This window comes from Pelecanus crispus, chromosome 1 (assembly GCF_030463565.1).
Source record: "Pelecanus crispus isolate bPelCri1 chromosome 1, bPelCri1.pri, whole genome shotgun sequence".
In the NCBI taxonomy this organism is placed as follows: Eukaryota; Metazoa; Chordata; class Aves; order Pelecaniformes; family Pelecanidae; genus Pelecanus; species Pelecanus crispus.
The window spans coordinates 30,008,282-30,033,281 of NC_134643.1; the positions used below are offsets into that span (position 1 = coordinate 30,008,282).

The window sequence follows — 25,000 nt, forward strand, 5'->3', positions numbered from 1 at the left end:
ATTAACTGAATTTTAAAAAAACAAATAAAACTATGAAAGCCAACTCTTCTCTTGGTTGAAGTAGATATAAATGCAGCAAACCTCTTAATTTACAAAATGAAATACGGTAAAACCATGACTAGTCTTACTGTATATAGGTACTGCCTCACAGATAGAGTATACAAAACATACTAAACAAATATGTAGCGGTCAGCTACAACACACGACTTGCTTACAGCTAGAATACAAAATAAAGATTACTATCGAAGGATTACTGGATTACTGTCCGGGTTAGCATCCAACATGCCACTGCACAGTAATTGATAAAATAATAAAGAACAAGACACACTGCTTGATTCTCCTTGCAAAGTTAAAGCCCGCCGTAAAGATTAAAAATGGAAATTTAGCCTAATCTCTTACGTCTCACTGTTGCCATGTTTCTAGCAGACACCTGAGGTTTGGAACACCCCAGGGTGAGCTGAGGTCATGCAGCATCTACCTCGCCATAGACTTGACTGAATTTGAATACAACTATTAGGACCCACGGGCAACAAGGTGCTTCAGTCTCCGTCTAAATTTAACTATGTTTGTTCTTATTTGTTTGGGAGGTATGTTGCAAGGGAATGTGGGGTCATTTAGAAATTACTTTTATCACTGAAAAACATTTGAACAGTGTCTTCTGAAAGGGGGAGAAAACCCATTCATCCCTTTTTAAGGCAACAGAAGTAATTGTGTGCCTTGAGATTTAAGGGACCTTTGATAAGGTTGAGTGTTTTACTTAGTATCTTTTTCCACACATTTGTAAGTGTTGAAGAGAACTTCTGAACACCATTTAAGGTTCAAATTTCAGATAATTTCTTCAGAATTGTAAGCGACTAAGTTTTCGATGGAAGTCTTCAATGTTTTTAATCATGGTATAATGCATATTAATCACTTCCAGACACTATTATTGCAATATTCTGTCCCCTATGTTGCTCCCAAGAAATTGCATTTTGTGCACTGGTACACCTAGCATATTCCTTCATCTGTAGTGTCCCTCAAGGGTCCGTACTGGGACCAATACTATTTAATATCTTCATCAGTGACATACCCAGTGGGACTGAGTGCACCCTCAGCAAGTCTGGAGACAACACCAAGCTGAATAGTCCAGCTGATTCACTGGAGGGAAGGGAGGCCATCCAGGGGAACCTTGACAGGCTCGAGGATGGGCCCACATGAACTTCATGAAGTTCAGTAAGGCCAAGCATGAGGTCCTGCACCTGGGTCAGGGCAATCCCCAATATCAACAGAGACTGGGGGATGAAGGGATTGAAGGCAGCCCTGCGGAGAAGGGCCTGGGGATACAGGTGGATGAAAAATTGGACATGAGCTGGCAATGTGCACTTGCCACCTAGAAAGTCAACCATATCCTGGGCTGCATAAAAAGAAGCGTGGCCAGCAGGTTGAGGGAGGTGATCCTCCCCCTCTACTCTGCTCTGGTGACATCCTACCTGGAGCACTGCGTGCAGCTCTGGGGTCCCCAGTACAAGACAGACATGGACCTGTTAGAGCAGGTCCAGAGGAGGGCCACAAAAATGCTCAGAGGGATGGAACACCTCTCCTATGAAGAAAAACTGAGAGAGTTGGGGTTGTTCAGCCTGGAGAAGAAAAGGTTCCGGGGAGACATTATTGCAGCCTTTCAATACTTAAAGGGGGCTTATAAGAAAGATGGAGACTTTTTACCAAGGCCTGTAGTGACAGAACAAGGGGCAACACTTTTAAACTTGAGGAGGGTAGGTTTAGATCAGACATATGGAAGAAATCTTTTACAATGAGGGTGGTGAGACACTGGAACAGGTTGCTCAGAGAAGCTGTGGATGCTCCATCATTGGAAGTGTTCGAAGTCAGGTTGGATGGGGCTTTCAGCAACCTGATCTAATGAGGGATATCCCTCCCCATGGCAGCGGGGCGGGACTAGATGATCTTTAAATGTCCCTTCCAACCCAAACCATTCTATGAATCATTGCTATGCTTTCCTTTCCATGCTTAAAAATTTTTGACTACAGAACTTTTGTTTTTTACCAAATGAGTTCAGTTCCTTTAAGGGTGGTGTCCAGGTTGTTTTTATTACATTTCTGTGGTTGGAGTGCAGCCACTGTACAAACAGGGAGGATAACAAGAAATACCCATTAAAAATGCATTACACATTAAGATACTAGTTCCTCTTGTGCTGTGATTTTTTAGCACTGAGGACCTCTTTTTTTGCAAGGAGAGTTCAAATATTGTTTTGATGACCCATCTGTGGAAGACTTAATAGCCTAGAAGACTAATCAGGATAAAAAAACTTTCATTTTTGTCAACCATACATTCTTATCTTGAAGACTTTCAGTGTAGTAGGATATATCCCAAGTTATTTATTGTACATAGAAAGCAAAATATTGAGATTGGTATTTGTATGTAACTAATATGAAAATGTGTGTGTTTCAATTGATAGATATATATTTAAATGTATTTATTTGCAAAATTGTACACTACCATTTTGTTACTTATGGAAGCAGTGTACTAAGGACAAATTCCCACGTGAAGTGCTGAGTATTTAAACATAAATTCTGAAGAAATATTTGTATGTGCCATGTCTTTTTATTAATAACCATGCTACTCAAATAAATCCTAACAACAGGTAACAGCTTCATGATTTCTGCCTTCTGATCAGAACTTACTCATGTACTACATAACTGGAATCTGTATTTTAACGAAGATTAGTACGATTCCTTGATGGACCAAGCCTGTGTTCAGAACTAGTCAGCATTTTTTATTAATGACACAGAAGATAGAATAGAGAGCTTGGATATTAACTTCACAGGTATCAACAAAATGGGAGGTATTTGAAGATGATGAGATTTCAAGTATGTGGCAAAATGAGAAAATCCAGGTAGAAAAAACTGTTATATGAAGGCAGGCTGAAAGAAGGATGTCTTAGGTTATAGAAAGAGCAACAGGTCAGATGCTGGAGTTAAAAATTAGTACAGACAGTGAAGCACTGGATCAGGTTGCTTGGGGAGCCTTGGAGTCCCTATCCTTGGGGGCCTTTATGAAGATGTTGGACACACATCTGTTGGAAGTGAGTTCAGTCACTGCTAACTCTTTGGTAGAATAAAGGGATGATGAAGTTGTCTCTTAGCAAGTATTATTACTACATCATGTCCAAATGTCCTCATCCAAATGGCTGTCTCCTATTGAACAAATGCCGGCAAACTACACCACTACCTGAGCTCAGGACTAACAATCCAGTGTAACAAACAGGAGGTGAGGAGATGCCTGCAGCAGCAGCAAAAATGAAATATGGCAATGCTAAATTATTTCAAAGAACTTTTTGGCAAAGATATAAACAAATGAACATACTAATTTCCATAGGTAACCTTCTTTACAATTGATGGATCTACTGTTATAAGAGAAAATTTTCCTTGTACCCCAACACTTTCAAAATGAAACTGTCTGTGAGAGACCTTTGTAATATAAAAAAAGGATCCTAATAACTTGCAGAGCTGCCTGCTCATCTCAATACGTTACTTATTCCTTGCTCAGATCACAAAACATGAAGTTCCTCTGTCTCTGTGACTGCCTCAAACATTCACTCTTCCACATGCTTTACAGCTTTACACGGAGATTTTTCTCTCACTCTTGCAACTGGCAAACTATAACTTCACATTCTCGTGTTCTCAGATGTATACTACATCCTTAAAGACATCATCATTTGTAACATTTAACTGGAACGACTGCCAGGTGCCAGGAGACAGGTAACAGTTGCTGGACACTTACAGAGGCCTCATGAAGACTGTTTGTAGGCTGCTGGAGAAGAGCTTTGAGGCTTCAAAGGAAAAAGAACAGGACAGGCAGCTGAGGGATAAATATATACTGGGAAGGAATGTATAAAGTAACTTCCAAATCCTTAAGATGAAGCCGAATTCCCAAAGCCTACAATAACTCGTCTGATACAAGGTGAACTTGTCTTTTGAGTTCTGCACAAGACTAGCCAGGTCCTGCCTTGGGAAAACTTGTTTAGTATACTAAAATCCTGCTAAAATCTAGGCAACAGCAACAAAACAAGTGTTACATTCAACTTCTAAACATTAGAACGTATGCTGTTGCTGACAAGAAAACAACCGGTTCCTATAACCAAGTACATGATTTCTTAATTAAACTAAGTTGAGCTGGTGTCAACAAGGAGAAAAGATACTTGATACAATATTCTCAATTATGGATAGCGTGTTTTCTACAGAGATTTCACGTCACAACAGCTTTAATGTAAGGGGATACCGAATCCAGCAAAACAGCAGTGAAAACACAGGACAACAAAATATAAATAATTACAATAAACAAGATTTCGATTTGGTTAGTAGAAATAGTGCTCATTCCAGCCTTTGAATAGAAAATATAACTTTTCTTTGGAAAAAATATGAAGTCAGACAATGCCTTTTATAACCATCAGTACTGAGTTACTACAGAGACCCTGAGCACTTCCCTTCTTCCAAAACAGAGATGCAACAATTTAAGTTTCCCTGTAGTTCTTTCACTCAATTCTATGGAAGAAAAAAAAAAAAGACTTAGTTCATTTCTCAATGTACATTTATACATTTTACACTGTATATTTAAAAAAGAAAAAAAAAATGCAAGGGGTTCAGTGTTTAATTCTGAAAGCTGCCAGGGAAGTGTCACAACCCCTCCAGTATCCCCAGTGGAACGAATTCCACAGTTTAGATCTGGGTCCTCTAAACATTGTTGCCCATATCCACCCAAAATCTTTAATGTTCTGCTAAAATCATTTAAGGGAAATTGCTGTGGGACGTCATGATTGAGAGAGATGCAGTCTCTCAGACAGTTAAGTCAATGTAATGACTGGCACTGAAAAGACTTTACTCTTGGCTTTGTTTTGAAGAGGTGGTAGATGTTGAGAGAGAAAAGCTGCCTAGGTCAATGTGCTTACTGTGAGCTTTGTAGCCAAGCATATGGTCTGCAGCAAGTCATGTAATTTTTAAAGATCTTTCAGTGCATTTTTATTCCACCTAGGGGTTGCAATAATCAGTCTCAAATCATGGAAGGGTGATATTTTTTTGCTGGGTTGCAGCTGAAAGTATTTTGTATTGCTATGGTGACTTAGGCACCTAGTAACACTAGGGAGTTTCTTTGGTATTCAGTGGCACAAAGGGCAATAAATTAGATCATGTCTTGAAGTCCCTCCCAGGCTTATTTTCTATGAGACTTTAATTTTGATACTATTGACTCACTAGCTTTGCTAGTGACTTCATGTAGAAGTATATAAAGATGATGAATTTTCTGGAACTCAGCTGAAGAAAGTTTTCCCAAGGGAATCTTTGGGACTGAACAATTTCTAAGCCATATGTGGTATGACAACCTACGCTGATTATTTCTTTTAAGATTTTGTTTGCTGCTAAAGTAATAAAGATTTTTGAAAGTTTAAAAAAAAAAAAAAAAAAAGGTAGCTCCCAAACAACTTCAACTGTTTTCCAAACCAAATGATGTACAGTCTGACCCATTCTTCCTCATAATTCTGTAGACAGTCTTAAGCCCACAAACATTACATCTTCAAAACCAACTGGTTAGTCTGCAGATATTTTTCCAACTGTACTATTTCTCCACTAGCTTTACTTCCATTACGTTGACTATGCTTCAGTACATGAAAAGAACAAAACAGTACATATTTGTGGTACACAGTATCTTTTCTAGAACTCTGCATTTCCAGTGTAATTTCTTACATTAGACACCTGCAATTTTTATTTACATTTTTACTTATTACCCACACTGCCCTCAATCTTTCATGCTGTAGGCATCCTGAACTACAAGTGCAATTTTGATTCAGCTACACAAAGTGTTCTGTGTATACTTTGGGAGAAGGTATTAAAAAGATCCACAGCTACAGAATTCTTCAAACTGTGGAAGTCTGAAAATGTTTGTGTCCAAGTCAATAAGGTAAGCTACTAAAGCACAAAGGATACTGTGGCCAAATGAATTCTTTCTGCACATTTCTGTATTTTAGTATCTGAAGAACATCTTCAATCTTTATTTTTATCTGAAGCATCTTGGCTTTCTAAAGACTTTTCTGTGTTAATATCTAACATTATATACAATGTTTTCCTAGTTTAACCTGTTGAAACACTATTATTTACAGGTTTTATTTTTGTCTGACCTAGTATTTTTAAAGCTGTGACTTTCATTAGACTTTCCTACAGATATTTTTTCACCAAATATTATTTGGTAAAATGATAATCACTATATGACAGATGTAGTAACTGACCTGTTTGTTTGGGGTTTGTTTTCCTTTTTTTTTTTGTAGTAGATCTGGACAAGTATTTCCTCAGGAAGAGCTGTATCTCATCTTGCCAGTACAGCTCTAGGTCTCTAAGGATACAGCAGTTTAAAAAGAAAAGCTCTCCTTTCCAATCCACTGTTTCACATCTAGAATTTTTATATTTATGCCTTGGTAGGCAAATGGAGACAAATCCTCAAATCCTACAGTATTTTCAATATATCTAATTCTATTACTTTGTCTCTTTACAATTTCACGCTATTATAAAAAGTTTATTATTTTTCTTAAGTAGAAGTGAACTGTTTATTGACATGAATATGTACAGCCATTTAGGGAGATACTAATCCAAATATTGAGAAAGGGAAGAAAGCGTATTAGATGAGTAATTAAATACAAATTCTGTAATGCTACAACTGTCACAGAATCCGTTATTATTTTTCCTTGAACATCAGGAATCACTTCCCCCATGTATTTATCACATATACTGAAACGCTGAAGAAGTGCTATTATTTCTAGATAAAATAATGCCTATATTCAAATCTTTAGCTTCAAGCAAGAAAGGGAGGAAGGTCCTATTGTCTCATATCCTTGGCAGGCAGCTGAGGGTGCACTGCCTCATTTCACTAAGGAGGAAGTGAAGCTGGGAAGTAAAACATTCTGGTGGAAGAAGACTGGAGATATGATGCCTATAGAAGCACTGCTCCTCAGTGAGGGTGTTTCTGGACGTGCTTTGTCAACCTCCCACTTTCAAATTACACCCTTCCACTCTGGGCCCTCCAAGAGCCACGTTGAGAAAAAACAGGAAAGTAGAAATCTTTTCTTCTCTCAAATGCAACACTGAAGCACAAAAAATACCTTCAAAATACACTTTTTTTTCATATCTATCATCTTTATCCATCACTAAGGATTTCAAGTCTACTGTGGTGGAGCTGGGAGTTGCACTGACTTGGTGATGGAAAGCAGAGGCAACAGCCCTAGCTGGCAGGCACTGCTGCAGACTCTGACAGGAGATAAGAGCACACTGGAATAATTAATTAGGCCGCTAAAGTTTGTCTCTAGTTCATCACTACAGCAGATGGCACAAGATGGAATTAATGATCAATGGTCACAAAGTGCCTCTGGCGCATCAAGTAAGGTGTAGGAGCAAGTAAGAATGAGTTTGTGTAAGTCTATTACTGCTATTACAACCTCCAAGACTAGAGACTTGCTTTCCTATTCATAACAGGTGCTGATACAATTTTATCAGTCACTGTAAAAGAAGCTAGTGTTCTTCGTGCTTTCCCTTCAATTATTTTAAGATAAAGGGTAGGTGAGTCCCTCTGAGGACAAAAAAAAAAAAAAAAAAAAAAAAATCACAAACTCCATCACTACCAACTGCACAAAACAGGTCTTGCAAACACAGCTTTTTTTTTGTGATATCTGGAAAAGATGTAAACTCAGTTGTTGCTATTCATAAGATCCATCACTTCAGTGAGCACCTGATATGACTTCACTGCTATCTGTAAAACAAAATCCAGAGCATCTTTCTCCTTCAGCTTGGCTGCTTCTGCTGACTCTCTCATTGTTTCATCTTTACAGAAACATACTGTAGGATCAAAGGATAATTCAGGTCAAAGGGACCTCAAGAGATCTCTAGGTCAACCTGCTGCCCAAAGAAGGCACAGCTACAAGGTCAGACCAGGTTGCTCAGGGTTTTACCCAGTTGGGTGTTGAAAACCTCCAAGGACGTAGACTATACAACTTCCTTGGCAACTGCCCCACTCACTGCCTGACTGTCCTCACGAGGAAAGAGTTGTCTTTACACCCAGTCTGAATCTCTCATTTTAACTTATGCCCACCACAGTCTACCACCACAGTGAAGAGCCTGGCCCCATCTTCTTGCAAATCTTCCTGTAGGTACTGAGGGTCAGGTCCCCTTCAAAGCCACCTCTTCTCCAGGCTGATCAAGCTCAGCTCCCTCAGCCTCTTCTCAGGGCAATTGCTTCTGCTTCCAATCATCTTGGTGGCCTTTTGCTACACTCAATCCACTTTACTGCTGTATTTTTCGTATTTGAGGTGCCAAAACTGGACACATTATTCAAGGTGTGGTCTAATGAGTGCTGAGAAGGGGGGGGGGGGGCGGGGAATAATAATTCCCCTCAGTCTCTTGGCCCTCTGCTGCACTTAATACAGCCCAGGACACTGTTGACCTTCTCAGCTGCCAGGGCGCTCTGCTGGCTCATGCTCAGCTTGCTCTCTGCCAATATGTCCAGGGCCTTCTCAGCAAAGCAGGTCCCCAGCCTACTGTCTATCATTGCAAGGGGATCTTCCTGCCTCAGTATAGGGCATGGCATTTCATAAAGTTCCTCTTGGCCCAGCCCTTCAGTCCATACGGGTCCTCTGAACGGCCATCCTACCCTTACGCGTATCAGCTGTGCCCCCTGGTTTGATGTCATCTGCAAACCTGATGAGAAAGAGGTTCATCCTCCAGGACATCAATAAAGATGTTACAGGATAAGTCCCAGCATATTCTTATGTCCCAGGAGAAATCAGAGAACACTCAGGTATTGCAAATGGAAGACCAGAGTAAAAGGCAAGAAAAATTATGAATTGGATGTGAAGATCTAGCAGGAACATGGCAGAGGAAAGCTACTCTGAGTGCGTATGTATCTCTAATATCAGAGGGGAGAGGGACAGCAGGAAGATACTCATTGTTAGCTGAAAATTTGAACTAAGTGAACACATGGTCCTATTTTAAAGAGAAGAATATGCCACAAGCAATATAGGGTGTCTGAAAAAGAGGTACAAAGGATCAAGAAGGCAGTTTAATGCCAAAAATCCCAGAAGAAAAGAACAGGTGATTTTATCTGTATCTTTTGGATTTTAGGGCAATAGAGAGAGCAGAAAATACTAAGACATTACACTTTTATTAACCAAAAAAACCACCCCACCCCAAACCTTTTAAAAAAATCACTTAGAAACTTATCAGTTAACAGGGCATTCCCAATCAGTCCCACCACAACTAAGAAATATTTTCTTGCTTGTATTTGCACAGATAAAAAGGTTCCGGATTTCAACATAAGCAATTTTGCTAATGTTGTGGACTACTAAGACTGTACAAATTTTCAAAGATCTAATAAAAAGATTTCAGATCTGGGAGAACTCCCTGTTTTATTTGGAAAAAAAATTAATGAACTAAAATTGAGAAATGGGGCTGTAAGCAGTCACAAGAAATATCAGATGGAGATTAGGAGTGATTAGGAGTGACTGAAGGCAGATTAAGAAATGAGGGAAATCCAAAGACATGAAGACAAATGGTTTCCTGGGATGAAATCTAGATCTCATTTAAATCAATGGCAAAATTCCCCTTGACTTGATTAGGGCCAAGATTTCACTTGTGAAGTTCATTCACAGCAGAAGGTGTAAGTGAAATATGCAATGCATCTGACAATGCTTGGGGAGAAGCGGGAATAACCAAAGGTGATACACATAGTGAACCACGTATTTTTCTGCTAGACAAATGAGGTGGAATAACAAGTATATATAAGACCACTAATTTTACTTGCCCTATGAAGCCTCTATGAGTAACACAACAGTAAACAAGGAGACCTGATGGATGTATTTTAATTTGCAAATTCCTGTGAGAAACTTCAAAAATCTAACTCATACCTAAATTAGACATAAAGATTTGCCAGTAGTAAAACTAGTTAGATGAAGGAAGAACAAAAGATTATTTCACAACATGGAGGTAGGTTAACAGGGAGAATTCTCTAAGATCCTACATTTGATTTCTATTTTGAATATAATTATGAATACCCCAGAAGAAGATATAAACGGAGGTAACAATGTACTTAGATTAGTCATATGTAAAGTTAACCATGAAAAAAATAACAAAGCTGACAAGCCATGGCAGATCAAATTACTGTTGATAAATAAAAGAAAGAAAATATATATCTACCCATATACATATATCTACTGTAACCACTTGGGACATATATGTTATTATGAAACCTTCAATGGCACCTCTGCTTAAGAAGTCAAAAGCCAGTATGTTAGACTAATTAGGAGAGAATAATGACAGTGACAATAATATAAAACATGTTTACGTATTTCTAGTAGGCCCTCACTTCAACTAGTATGTCCAACGTACTTGACTACCTTTTAGCTATTACTCACTCATCTCAAAAACAGTATAGCAGAATCCAGAAAAGAACAACAGAAGTGACCTATGTCACGTTAAATGTATCTGTAGGAGAAAACACTAAAAATGACAGGAGTACTTTGAATTGATTTAGTTTAGCTGCCACTGACGTCAACTCAAGAGAAGCAGTGGCTTGGAGATACGAGCAAAAGCGATATACTAGAAATATGGACATAAGGAAAATATAGGAAAAAAGCAAATGTTCACACTTCACCTTACCCCATGCCTAAGGGTCACCCAATTTATTACGGCGTATTTATGATCATTTTATCACTACAGTTATCCCACTAGTAATTTCTTCTAATGATAAAAAGGCACAGAGCTATTGCTAAAGAAAAGTTCTTAAAATACTCAGTAAGTACACAGCTAATGAGCTGTGTTTTTTAATTTATTAAATATTTTTACTAGGATTAAAAATATTTAAGTATTCAATAATTCTGAGATGCTGCCTCCCATTACTCTACAGGAAAATGTTTTAACAGATATTGACCCTCACACTGCAGAAGCCAGCCAGCCATTAATTCACAGAGATTAGAAGCAAACCTCTCCTTTTTCCTTTCTATACCGTAGCACTTCCCAACTCAGGGATGATTTTGTGCTGCTTACCTACAAAATACACCAATGCATTTGTTCCTAAAGTGGCTGGAGATAGTGTTTGGTGCTTCTTGCCCTACCAGTTTGGCCCTGCCCATGCACATCAAAGTACAAACTGGTTCACTTTAAATTAGGGACAGCTAAAACTTGCAGTTTCTATTCTAAGCAAAGTTTCAAAATGGACATTGGTGGCAAATCAGAATGAAAAGGAAAACATGCAAAACAAGTTTTTGAAGAATTTCAGCTTTATAGTAATGTTTTAGCTGAAAAAATGTTGAAAATAATAATAAAAATCCCAACAACCAAATATGTCCTCCTCTTCCTTTTAGCTTTGTACAAAGAAATAAGCTTTGTACAGAGAAATTTCTAGAGAATAAATTGACAGAATTTTTGATACCCACATGATAATTTCATTTCCCTTTAACCAAAAGAGATACCTTTGATTAAAAATGGGTAATAAAAACATACAGATTTTTTTTCTTAGATTATTGATTGATATTGATAGAAATTGATAATCAAATTGACTAGGTCTTCATGTTTTGTTTTTTCTTTTTTTTTTAAACTTGGCAAGTAAATGCCAAGATAATAAATAGAGATACCCAAACTGTATTGATATATTATCAGCTATGAATGTTAAGAATACTACAAAAACAATCAGATGAAATCTTTGAACTGTAGATGAAGAAAGGGTCTTTCCAGAAAACCAACATACTAACAATATATTTTCTTTAAATATCAAATGAGGTTCAAAACTCATGCACAACTAGTCCTTCTTACAGGATCAAAATTTTCAGGAATCGAGTTCTGATTAAGATGACTACACCAACATAGATCTTCTGATTCTAGTGACCCTTACTAAAATTCCCATCCTTGACACTGCCTTGCTCCCTTTGGTGTCTAAATAAATGTATTTTCTCTGTGATAGAACCACAAAAAAGTGGAAACTTGACTAGGAATTAGCTTAGGGCACAGGCCTCTCAAGTCTTTCAAACCGTCAACTGCATCTAGTTCAAACATCAAAAGTTAACATGCTAAACAAAGAAAAGGATTAGGGAGAAAGAGCACAGAAGTTTTTAAGGTAAAAATTCAAAGGAAAATGATGAAGTACTAGAGATTTGAGTGTCTGAATATTTTGGGGGTTGTTCAAGACCCATCAAAAAAGAGCAAGCTTGAAAACAACAAAGTTTGAGAAAAGAGGCTATGGATCTGGCATGCTCTGTAGTATCTAATGGTTGGGAAGTTTTAAAAATTGTACCTGTTACACAGAAACTTAGTAGCAACAACTAAATATCTCAGTGTTATTTATGGGTTAGAGCATGCAAATATTCTCTATGCAAAATCTGGAAAGCTATTCAATGATCCAGGAAAAGCTGAGGGACAATTTGGACTGTACTATGTATGGTTTTTTATACACCTTAATATAAATACAGGCTATGTAAAATTGTTTTTCTGTTTCTGTTGAAAACTTTTACATCAATAAGACTTGGCTATCTTGGAAAATATATAGCTGATCAGATAGACAACGTGGGACAAAAAGGCTGAAAATAATATCCTTTTACTAACACTTCCAGCACACTTTTGAGAGATTTTATAAGCAAATCATCATTTTTTCCACAGTGGCACTTAACCATTTTGTTCTAATGTAGCAGCAAGGGATTAAATAGCATTACACTACACCTGGGCATAGTACGTTTTTTCTTCTGGAACAGTCTTCACTGAAAATGTTCATTGATAGATATGTTTGATGGGTATGTTTCAAAATTTTAAGCAGAATGCTACCAAAATATTTCCTTTTCATATACTAAGTTTCTTGGAGCATTGATCTTTTATTTTATTTCTTTAATGTTTAAGAGCTAGGACTTGAAGCGATGACTAGCTTTGCCTGCTAGAACAAGTCTGGAAAACGGACAGCCCTTCAATACCGTTTTTGCTGAATAGTTGATGGTAGCACTTAACACGTAGAACCACACATCACACTCGGCAGGGACAAATGGGTCAAACTGACCTCTGTAGGACTGGTTGCACTGCCCTAGCTGACATTTCTTACATTAGTTGAATCTTACGCTCAATATGTGTTTTTCTGAGAGGCCAATGTTCACTCAATCTTAAAAATAAGTGTGCTTAAAGATATTTAGCTATGACGACTGTTCCAGATTACAAAGTAAATGGACTTGGACAATCTCAGCTAGCCTCTAGTAAGACATCTCATATATGAAAAAACCTTACTTCTTCTAAATTTATCATAAGAATCGAAGAAAATAGGGTGAGAAGGGACCTCAAGAAATCATATAGTGTCCTCGTCCCCTCCCCCTACCCCAAAGTAGGATCATTTATACCTAAACCACTTCTGACCACTTCTGATTTGCTCTTAGAAGCCTCCAGCACCAGTGGTTCCACAGTGTCTCTGTGCTGGTACACATATCATAAGTTGATTATCCTACAGTCAGAAAGGTTTTATTTTTTCTGCTGTCTATCTTAACTCTTCTTGCTGAAATACTAATCAATTATTTCTTGTCCCGTTCCCAATGGACATGGACAAGTTCATTCCTACCTTCTCTGCACAGTGGTCTGAAGACTGTCATAATTTCCCCACTCAGTTTCTCTCTTCTCAACAAAGCTAGTATTTTTAGTCCTTCCTCAGTCTTCAGAAAAGGCCAATCAGAAAAACTGGGTGGAGGATAGAGCTTACTTTTACATACAACATTCCTGTTCAGTATGCTTTCACAAACACATACCTTTGTCAGCGTGCGTTCAGTTGGTGACCTGCTACAGTTCCTAGAGTCTTAAGAATGACTGTGTATCCAGTCATCACCACCTCACATTTACACCAGTGACTGTTCTTACATGTAACACTTCAAACACACGTAACGCTTCTAACCTTTCTCAGAACGTTTCACCAGATTGTTAACAAGTGAATACTAATCATGCCTCCCATTTTTAGGCTATTACAGATTTAAGATTTGGATGTGAAGTGCAACTCGTCTGAAGAATATGTTATATCTGTATGGCCTCTGAAAAAAACCACAAATATAGTATGCCTGCAGACTGAGCTGATTAGGAGATACTTGAGATATCACAGCCTAGGTTAACATATCCTGCCTCTTAACTGCACACTTTGGCCTGTCCTTAATACAGACTTCTGCTTCAAAGAGCAGTATATTCCAGCCAAATGAAATATATACAGTGCAATACATTGTTCATTACTACATCTGTAAATATCTAGCTGCAAAATAATAAAAAAAAAATGTTTTAAATTGTAATTCCAGTAACTCCAGATTGATACAAAAGCATAATTATTTCTTTCATGAAGCCATGAATAAAAGGGCACTTACAGTAACAGAACGCTACTTGATGGGTGCTCATCTCAAGGTATTTCACTGCTACCAGTCACGGTTTACCTTTTGGTTTAACGTACCTAAAGTGCAGTCTAATGCCAACTGGCATTGCGTCAAATACTTCTCTAAACAAAGCCTGATGCTATTCTACATGGGGACAGAAGTAAGTAATATACAGCTTCCATTCAAACTATGTCTGAAGATGCTTTTCAAAAATTAAACAATTTAATTACTACCTAAAGACTGCAAGAGTTTGGGGCAGGGATTTGAAAATCCTTTTCATTTTGCATTTGTACAGCACTTATCACAACAGGGCCCCCAGTCCATCCTTTAATACCATACTACAACAATAAACCACAACAGTTTAGCCGAATTAAGCTAAAATATGTTTTTTCCACATAAAAACAGAGAGAAAGAAGAAACACTTTATATACAACTATGTCTTGAATGCTTCAAAAAAAACTCTGTTAACACCTGCACATGAAAATAAATCCAAACTGAGTAGTTTTATGGAATGGCTACTACAAAGCTGAGGAGAATGGACAGTCTGCTGTATTAGAAAGAGCCTGTCTGGTCTACCAAAATGAAGATTCAAAGTTCACAGTGCGCTCTCTAGAACACATTTGAGAAACAAAGAGGAAGAGTAATAAAGACTATGTAAGCTAGAACATACATCAGTGAAACTAAATTGGAACATATTTAGTCTTGAAATTGGAATGCGGTTTATAATCATCAAAGGATCCAAGTTCCGCAATGGCTTTCAAATTTGAGAAGGACTATGATAATTTTAGGAGAGGAATTGTATGATATGGTTGACCACAATACGACTCTTCTTTTCTGTGTTCTTAGAACAAGAAGACATAAAAGCTCAGAGAACGTTTTTCAGCCATGATGTCTGATAATGCCAAATTTGCAAGGAATGAAGAAAAGGAGGGGAAACAAAGTAAAATAAAAATCAAGTTAGGGGAAGTCCCTAATTACCCATGGTACTACTATCACAGCGTAATACTGCAATAAAGAAACATTTCCCCTTATCCATCTCAATTAGAAGCTTATGGAAGTCTTTGAAAAGGCTTAGTGAGAGTCCACGATCATACAAAAGTTCTGCAACATCATTAAACCTCTATTAATGGGTACAGTGGAACAAATTAACTTGCTAAGTCTAGGTAAATGTCCTGGTTTCAGCTGGGATAGAGTTAATTTTCTTCCTGCTAGCTGGTATAGTGCTGTGTTTTGGACTTAGTATGAGAATAATGTCAATAACACATTGATGGTTTAGTTGTTGCTGAGCAGTGCTTACACTAAATCAAGGACTTTTCAGCTTCTCATACTGCCCTGCCAGCAGGGAGGCTGCAGGTGCACAAGAAGCTGGGAGGGGTCAGAGCCAGGACAGCTGACCCAAACTGGCCGGAGGGGGTATTCCATACCATATGACATTATGCTCAGTATATGAGCTGGGGGAAGCTGGCTGGGGGACTGCTGCTTGGGAACTGGCTGGGCATTGGTCAGTGGGTGGTGAGCAATTGCATTGTGCATCACTTATTTTGGCTATTCTTTTATCATTATTATTATTATTTTCCCTTCCTTTTCTGTCCTACTAAACTGTCTATATCTCAACCCCTGAATCTTACTTTTTTTTAATGATTCTCTCCCCACATCCCTCAGGCGGGGCGGGGGCAGTGAGCAATTGGCTGTGTGGTGTTTAGCTGCCTGCTGGGTTAAACCACGACAGTAAAGAAGGAAGACTACTGGATTTGTTCAGCCTAATTTAAGATACAAATTTAATGTTGTTGTTTAGTTGGAGAAAACCACCAGAATACCTGCAGTTATCACCCTAACAGAGACTACATCAGGGTCTGCACCACACGTTCCCAGCACTGTTCTAAATCATAGACTGCCGTAGCACATTTTCGCAGCCGCACTTTGCTCCAAGATTGTGAACACTGATTTGTATATGGACTTTACCAGGTATAATCTCATCATTAGTCATCTTGAGATTTGATTACTTTAATATGACCTACACGTGGGTTTTCACACCGAGATGAAGTCTTTCTATAAACTCTTTAAAAAAAAAAAAAAGCATTGAAATTTTTAGTCTTTTAAAATGGGTAAAGTGCCAAGAGTTTTCTACAAATTCTAAAGACTTAATAATAGTCAAATAGCAACACTTCCTCAGCATAATGTCCTGTATTTTTCAATGAATCTTTGCTTGGATTTATGGATCATAATTTAAACTACTGGTATTAACATTACCAATTGGATGTAACTGTATGTTTTCATTTAACTGTTTACATGATACATAAATGTAAAGGCACATTTTGGACACATGTATTTACAAAAACATATCTAGAGAGTCCACTTTCAAAAATTTTGGCTTATAATATTACTCAGAATCCAAATGCAATCATCAAAAGTCGATAAAATTTGTAACAGCAGTTGCAGTTTGAGAAATACGCTGTAAATGGCACTATCGTCTCAGTTTTTCTTGTACAAACCCAGTAAATTTCACTATGAATTAAATTTAGGAGTTATACAACCACATTGCAGTGAGATTTAGTTGCACAACTTCAAACACATTTTTAACATCTGTAACAATATTTAAGATGCTGCCTTTTCTTATACAGACCTGTTATGTGAAAAGCATAAATACCTTGCCCATACATTGAGAATTCATGACAGCAGTACCATGAAGTTTTCATCAAGACAGCTTCCAAAAAGATTCTGTGAAACCCCACAGGAGCCTACCAACTTCTACAAGCCATGCTATGGGGATCTGACACTTTTCAGCTGAAGGCACTGTATCTCTGGAGTGATCTTTTTGTCAAGACCATTGGGAACGTACCGTAGAAGTGCAACAATCGGGGCTGGAATAATGTAAAGAAGAAATAGCAACTTCTGATCCAAAATAAGACATGTAACATTTAAGAAGCTAAAGAGAAAATGATAAAGGACTGGAACATCAGTCTTGGAAGATAAGAAAATTGATGAACAGGAGCAAAATGTAGAGGACAAATGGACTGAAAAGTAAAGTAATGCAAAATTTAAAAAAAAAAGGAGAATATAAACATTTAGGGAAAATATCAAGTGAAAAGTTATGTCAATGAGAATGGTTGAAAAAATATTATTAATCAAAATATCATTGCTCATTTTTCCATTAGTGCCCACATGCAAGTGGTTCTGTATGAAAGTAGGGAGACAGTCATAACTCAAAAGGGTTTACTGTTGCATAATCCATACAATCAGTAAAAGCAAAAAAATGTAAATGGTAAGAAAATAGTATGATAAAGTGTTGGATTGCTGGACTTACCTGTCACTTTCAGATGCTTTGCAGTGCTAGGCAAAGCCAAAAGTATTTCACTGTGTATTCTCACAATAGAGCTTCTTTCAATGGGAATATGCTCAAACAAAAGCTATAACCTTTAAGATCCTATGTTTCCTAGGTGTTCCTTTTTTCATATAAAAATAAAAATCAATTGTTGTCACAAAGTCTCTTTGCCCATTATCTTCCTTAAGTTAGATTTATGAATAAAAATGTGTGAAATTAAATTATACAGGCATTAAAATATCATATGATTAGGTGAAACATTTTTGATGAACAAGGATACCAGAAATAGTGCAACTGCTACCACATTCATCCACTCAATTACATGCTTCTCACCTATTTAATAATGCTTGTTACATCCCTGTTAATTGATGTGTTTCAAGAGTTTATTTTCTTATACACTATGTTAAGTCTTATACAATGAACAAGAGACTGGGATCATGGCAGTCTCATAGAACAGAACAACCCACCAAGGTAAATGCAAAGAGATCATGAAATGGGACAATGCAATGATAACAAAAAAAAAAAAAAAGAAGGAAAGACAGGGGATTGGAACATTATGAAGTTAAAGAAACAAGGGAATGAAAGGGATTAAAACTGGAATGATAGGTAACCTACTGTAAGTGGTTTGAAAGCTTAACAGTGGGGGACTGGAATAATCAGATATGGGAATGACCTGACAATGGAATGCTTTCAAACTGAAGCACCTCAGAAGTAAATGATCTTAGAGCAGAATAATCATATTTGCCTCTGGGAATAAAATTTAAAGATAAAAAAGTTTGGGGCGGGGGGGGGGGGGGGGGGGAAGTTTGATGATTATGCAGATAGAACTGCAGAGAGAAATGCTCCAGTCAGGGCAAGACTGGGAAAGGTAAAGGAGTAGGGTTGGGAATGACAGCAGAATACAAAGGAAAAGGTGACTGAAACCACAGATGGTTGGAACTCACCTTTTCACAGACAGAATTGAAGATGAAGGACTACACTGGATAAGCTCATTTTTCCAATTCATCTCAGATTGACTCTTACTCTTGTTCATTTGGACAGAAGTTATTCTTTCTCACAACAACCTAACACAACATTTTCTAGAAACAGCTTTAAAGATCATAGGATATCTGCATGCCTTGACATGTGGTTTCAAACAATACCCATCTTACAAACAGAGTACAGCACTACAATAGCTGAACACAGAGTCATACACCAGATGAGGATATATGAATTCACGTTTTTTAAGAAGTTACTCTTAAAAAAATTATTTTTGGTTTTCAATGCACTTTTAAAAAGCAATCAACAATTGAAATTCTAGAAATCAGTATGACACCTGTTATCTCCAGAATTCTGGATTTGCTGTTATTTACGTAAGTTAATTGAGAATGTAAGAGATTAGTTGCATTGTCCTCAGTCTACAATCTCATACAGCGTGAGTGGGGAGAAAACCACGATGACAGTGCCCTTCCACAAAATCTCACCAGTGGGATATTTGCTTTCCCTATCTCCTTTGCTAACTCCTCCCGCTCCTTATTTAATGAGCTGCAGTGAGTTTTAACAGGATGGCATAACCACCCCATTGTTTCCTATGGTGAGACTACAGTTTCTCAGTCTACAATTTTCTAAGTTTTCTGATGACCAATTTCTTCTTGTTTCCTCAACTGCTATGAACAGCTTCGCAGATTAAAATTTTACCTTTCCTCCCAAGTTTATACAATGAAATAAAATGGCATTTTGCATGATGCATTTGCCAAAATATGAACACATGGACAAGAGATGCACTAAGTGTTCTGGTGATAAAACATGCTGGTCCATGCCAGTTGCAATAGTCACTTAAGTGTGATCAATCTAGTACAAATGCACAAACACCAGAAAAACAGTTGAACTTGATTTTCATCCCTGATATTCCATCCTTGAGAGTAAGAACTTCCAGTTCCTTCAGAGCCAATAAATTCAGATTATTAAATGACCATCAGGATCACAATGAAATCAACTTTGTGCTAGTATTTTTCCTGTCTCTCTTATATTTTCAAGAATTTGATCCCTCCAAAACTCTTCAGCAGTACACTGGCTATGACATGCAGGTTAAAAAGAAGTTGTGTTATCACTAATGCATGAACTGTCATTATTGTCTGTAACTATCATTCCATGCCTTGTCCAATGTTGTTTCTTCAGGGATGATAAAAGTTTTTACAAAGTTTCCCACAACTCTGCAGGTTTAATTGCACTTTTTTGGATGCTTGTGGATTTTTTACTTCAGAAGTCTGCCTTTATACCGCAAAGGTGTGTACTGCGGAGCTTCTAACTAAATCTATGTACAATTGTTACACAAGATTAGCAGCACCTAGTTCTACATAAGTAACTAATTTTTGTCTATCAAATACATTCTGTGGCATTTGTCACTTTGAAACCTGTTGCTTATCAGCGAAAACCCACAGTAATTTTGGAGAAGCAGTCTATGTTCAAAAAATTAAGGAAGAAACAGAGTCTTAAGTATTAATTTAAATGAAAAGATAATTGCCTGACACTGATTGTTGACAACTGATATTAGATGAAATTGGAATTTTGAACAGAACATATATGTCCACAATAAGTACCGTATTTTCTCAGTGAACATTTATGTCAAGGGAGCACTTAGTGCCCATGTCAACCTACCAGGAATCAGATTTGAAGTCCCAAAGACAGAACTTGGATTTAATGCTGCTAAAACACAGAAAGTAAACCTAGAATTTGAGATCCCCATAGTGATATGCTGCATACTGGATCATGGAATTACCATCTTTCACCAGTCTGGGAATGGAAACTGGGAGGCATGCAGCATAAAATTTCAGATGCTTTATGTAATTAGTAATACAGGAGATAACCCAACTACCAGGCCATGGTTATACTGATCACCTAAAACTTACTGCAGTATTTTTAAGTGTTCAAGAAGTGTAAGAAATGGAGCAGACTATATGCCATTACCCATGGCAAAAACTGTAAACCTTTTAAAGTGCCACTGCCCTAAACACGCTGGCCGGGACTCACTGCACTTAACAAGCATTTAAATGTTATACATTTACTTGAAGTTATATACCTACCGTCTTTCTCCAGTCAATGAACAGAAACTATTTTCTAAGTAAGCTGATTCACCCACCTATGTTAGATACCTGTCCACAGATGGATAGGCTGATGACTCTAACTACTCTTACTACTCTGTTTCGAAAACCAGATGTGAAGTACCAGGTTTAAATCCAAAAACTGGAGTAATTTTCCCACTTTCTGACACTGAGTAGCTGCTAAGGTATTACAGTAACAGAAATCAATTTCTTTGATAATGTTCTCATGCTCAAAGCACAGAAATACTGACTACTGTACACACACAATTTTCATTATGTTTATAAAAAGATAAATTTATGTTAAAAATTAATATGTACATTACAAAATAAGAAAGTTCTGCTATCGTATATTTATCTGGTGAGATTATATTCAGTACAATACTAACAACCAAATGCTTAACTGAGATGCTTGGCTTTGACACTGTCACTGGGACTCTTTTCACATTTCCTGCTGATAGCTCTAATACCAAACAAATGTCTCTCCCTGGAAGCTTGTCTAGAATCCAGACTCTGCCCCTTCCCAATTGAATGCTCTGATCTCTAAATTGCACGCAACCTCTTGCCTCTTTCCCTAATACCATGCTCCATTGCTCCTGGCTGTGTGCCAGCTTCAAGATGGTAGGCAATGTAATTGCTCAGCACATTCCCGGTGTCGTGCCTCGTACACTTTCCCAGGAATCAGGAGATTGAGGTTTAATCTACTTGGATATTAATGGTGCCACCTACTTTATGTGTGAGTGCAGTAATTATGACCCCCCAAGAACACTTCGCTAGGAAAGAACCACCCGGACTTCCTGGGTGAACCTTGTCTGGAAGCTACAAGTGGATGCTTGTGGCAGTAAAATATATTTTTTTCTAGTCTGTTAACTATTTTTCATTTAACCTCCGCCCCCACCCCCCCCACCCCCCCCCCGGGATTATATAATCTGTGTAGGTAATGTAAAATTTAACATTTCTCTTCATTGTTTGCCATACTCCTTACTTATTTTACTTCTGTCATGCTTTCCCTATGTTCTTTTCTCATTTCCTTAAGTAATGCTCTTTAACAAAAATGAGGGGCCCTGATCAACGTGGTCACGGAGGCAAGGAAGAGGCATCTCTTCTTCCTTGGTCCTATGCCTCCTGCACAAGCCTCTCCCTTCCTTGACTTTTCCTTGCAGATTGCCTTCATTCCCTTTTTCACACTCTCGGCTCCCTCAGCGAGGAAAAGGCAAAAATTTCACAAGTGAGCAGGTATCTAGTCACAGCCTGTATCTTTTGGTTGACAGTTCATGGTCTCACAGAAGCCCAGTAATCTTGCACTAAATTTGGTGCACGGGATGAATGAGCATAACCTCTTTCTCCAGTAGCATCTCAGTGCATTTACATTCCGTTGCTTCAATCTATCAAGAGCTGAGCAACACACAGTCTTCAGTTTCAAGAGTCACCATGGCAAATCCCGAAACTGCCAGTTTTGACAAATGATGTATCATAGAAATGAGAGAGGAAGGCTGAATCTTGAGTTAGGGTGTAACTCAAGTTTTTTGCCTTTTTTATAGGCAAGAATTGCTACCATGTGCTGTATTTTAGCTATAAACACAGCTATAAATGTAGCCCCATCTACATAATCATATGCACAGATATCTCAGTTTATCCAGCGGAATGGCAGACAGTACACAGGATATGTAAACAGATCTGCCAAACACTTACAAAACAACTTTAATAGCAAGTGTCATTCTTTTTTGTAAAGTAGCTGTTTTTAACACACATGATCTAACTCTTGTTTGCTCTTTAAAGTTTTATTGTCTTGGCATTTTATACAGGAAGAGAGCATTAGCATACTCAGGAGAACTGCTAAAAGTAAAAGGCCTCAAGCTACCCACTGCATGGTTGATAGCATAAATCAGGGGATATAAAAACTTTTGTCTGATTGCTCACTTTACTTGTTTTAGAGTAGTGTTACTCTCAAGAGCATATATTCATGTTCTTTCTACTTCAAGTTTTATTACTTCTTTTGTATTATTTAATACATCTAAAGACACTTCCAAAAGACAAATTTTTCCATTTTGAAAAAGTAATGGTTTGGAACCTGATAAAATACATGAATGTTCAGAGTGTATTATTTTCAAAGGCAAGTAGAATAAATGTGCAATAAAACAATTAAATGTGTGACAATAAACATTTCCATGTGATCACAGATATATTAACATGCCAAACAAAAGAAGAAAAACTTGGTAAAATATTTCCCCTAAAAAAGGTCAGATCAAAATAGATTCTCCACACACCAGAGCATAAGTAAAAAGGGAGTTTGGTCTCAATTACTGCTACTGCTAAATATCCCACTCTAGCAATTAAAATGAACATAAAAAATGTGACAGAGAAAATGGAATGAAGAAAGGCAAATCAGACCAGCTATTTGAAACACAGAAAAAGAGACACCATAATTGTACATACACATTAAAAATCATCCTACAGTAAACTTGAATCTAAGTCTACTTAGATATCACACTGCTAATTATTATATAAATAACCTGGGAAACAATACCTCCAAGATACATGTTTTACTATTTAGTAAACAAGAAACTGCCACGTTTGACACCACTGATTAAGGCCAGGCATTTCTAAAGCTTCAGACACATTTCTGAAATCCACAATACATCAATTTTTAATACTTCCGCTCTCTCAGCTCCATTAAAAAGATGGTAGGGGAAAGATTTTAGAGTAATTAATGATATAGTTAGCTGCTAAATATTAATAGGAATCGTAGTCTTGCATAAAATATAACATATAAACCTTGCCAATACAGACGCACCAGTAATTAAACTTGAATATGTAATTACACTGATTTATACGACAGGCAAAAAGTTACACTTTACTGGCTTCTATGTAAACTGTGGGCAACAGTTAAACTTTGCATTTTACGGTTTATATAAATGGGCAATATCTCCACTACAGTTCATAAATGGTTTAGAGACTCAGTTAAAATTACAACTAATTCCAACATGAACATTCTGACTATACCTTACAAACCAGGCTGTGAAAATGACCACAGAGATCAGCCTCCCGTTACATTCAATGCTTGCAAGCAAGTTGAAGAGGTTTTTTTTTTTAAAAAAAAAAAAAAGAAAAAGCTTACACCAATCTTACTGTAAAGTAAATGAAGAATCACCTATTTAAATGTTTTAATATAAATGTTTAGTTTCATACATATAGTTCCAGATGTTTCGCTTACCATGTTTCAAAGCACTTTGGAGTAATATTGTGTCTTAGACTATGGCATTTTTTCTTGAAAGGATGCTAACTGCACTTACATGTGAGGCTGAGGAGAGCAGCCCGGACTGCTATTTCCATTACTGTCAATGTGATCCAGCGAACCATTGAGATCTTCATGGACTGCCTGCAGTAAGCCACTGGATGCGTTATTTATCAATCCTGGGTTACTGAGCAATGGTAAACTACTCTCTGCCAGTGCAGCCTAGCAAAATGAAGAGTAAAAATAAAATTATTAGTCCATACATATACAAATCACTTCTAAATGTTCATATATGTATGCATGTACACACACAAAGCAGCTCATTTTGGGTAGGTGTACAGGTGGTCAGAAGGATTTTGTGCATTTTCCACCTGTTTTCACATTCTGAATATAACAGCATCTCTATTTCTGGTTTACTATTTCTCTTCCATAGGTTTCATTATTTTCCGTTATTAACTATGTTCCGATATTCATAGCACTTTCTAGTTTTACATCATTTTTTGACTTTGAATTACACTTAACCCCTATGCCCTTCCACACAATGTATGGCTCCTTTATAATACAGGCAGCTGCGATACTTTAAAAAATGACCAGAACTTAACTCAAAATAAAAAAGTCCTGACATTTGCCTCTTCTGCATAAAAATTATATATTATAATTAAACTTTAAAGTTTTTGCCATGAGCACCATGTTCCCCAACACTATGATGTGAAATCATTTATGACAGCTTGGATAAATATTAATGCATATCCACATGCATTTGCAAAAGCTTCTATCAATCTAACATTTGCAGCAAAACTGAGTGTTCCAGATTTTGCCACAGGGTGTCCTTCTTGCTTCTTCACATCAAAAGTAGCATGAATAAGAACTAGTGCTTCTTGCAGTACTAGGTAACACAACTTACTTGGAGATAAACCCAACTATTTAGAATGACCATCAGGTCCACATAAACATAAATATAGGTAACTCTA

At 37.4% G+C, this 25,000-nt stretch overlaps 1 protein-coding gene across 12 annotated transcripts in view; it reads right to left on the reverse strand.

The window, feature by feature from the left end:
- FOXP2 (forkhead box P2) overlaps positions 1-25,000 on the reverse strand; it is a 195,567-nt gene that overhangs the window by 4,124 nt on the left and 166,443 nt on the right. For all 12 annotated transcript variants that reach the window (XM_075725224.1, XM_075725217.1, XM_075725212.1 and 9 more), the window contains one exon: positions 24,088-24,251. In XM_075725224.1, coding sequence (XP_075581339.1) covers positions 24,088-24,251 — 164 coding nt within the window. The remainder of the gene's footprint in view (positions 1-24,087; positions 24,252-25,000) is intronic.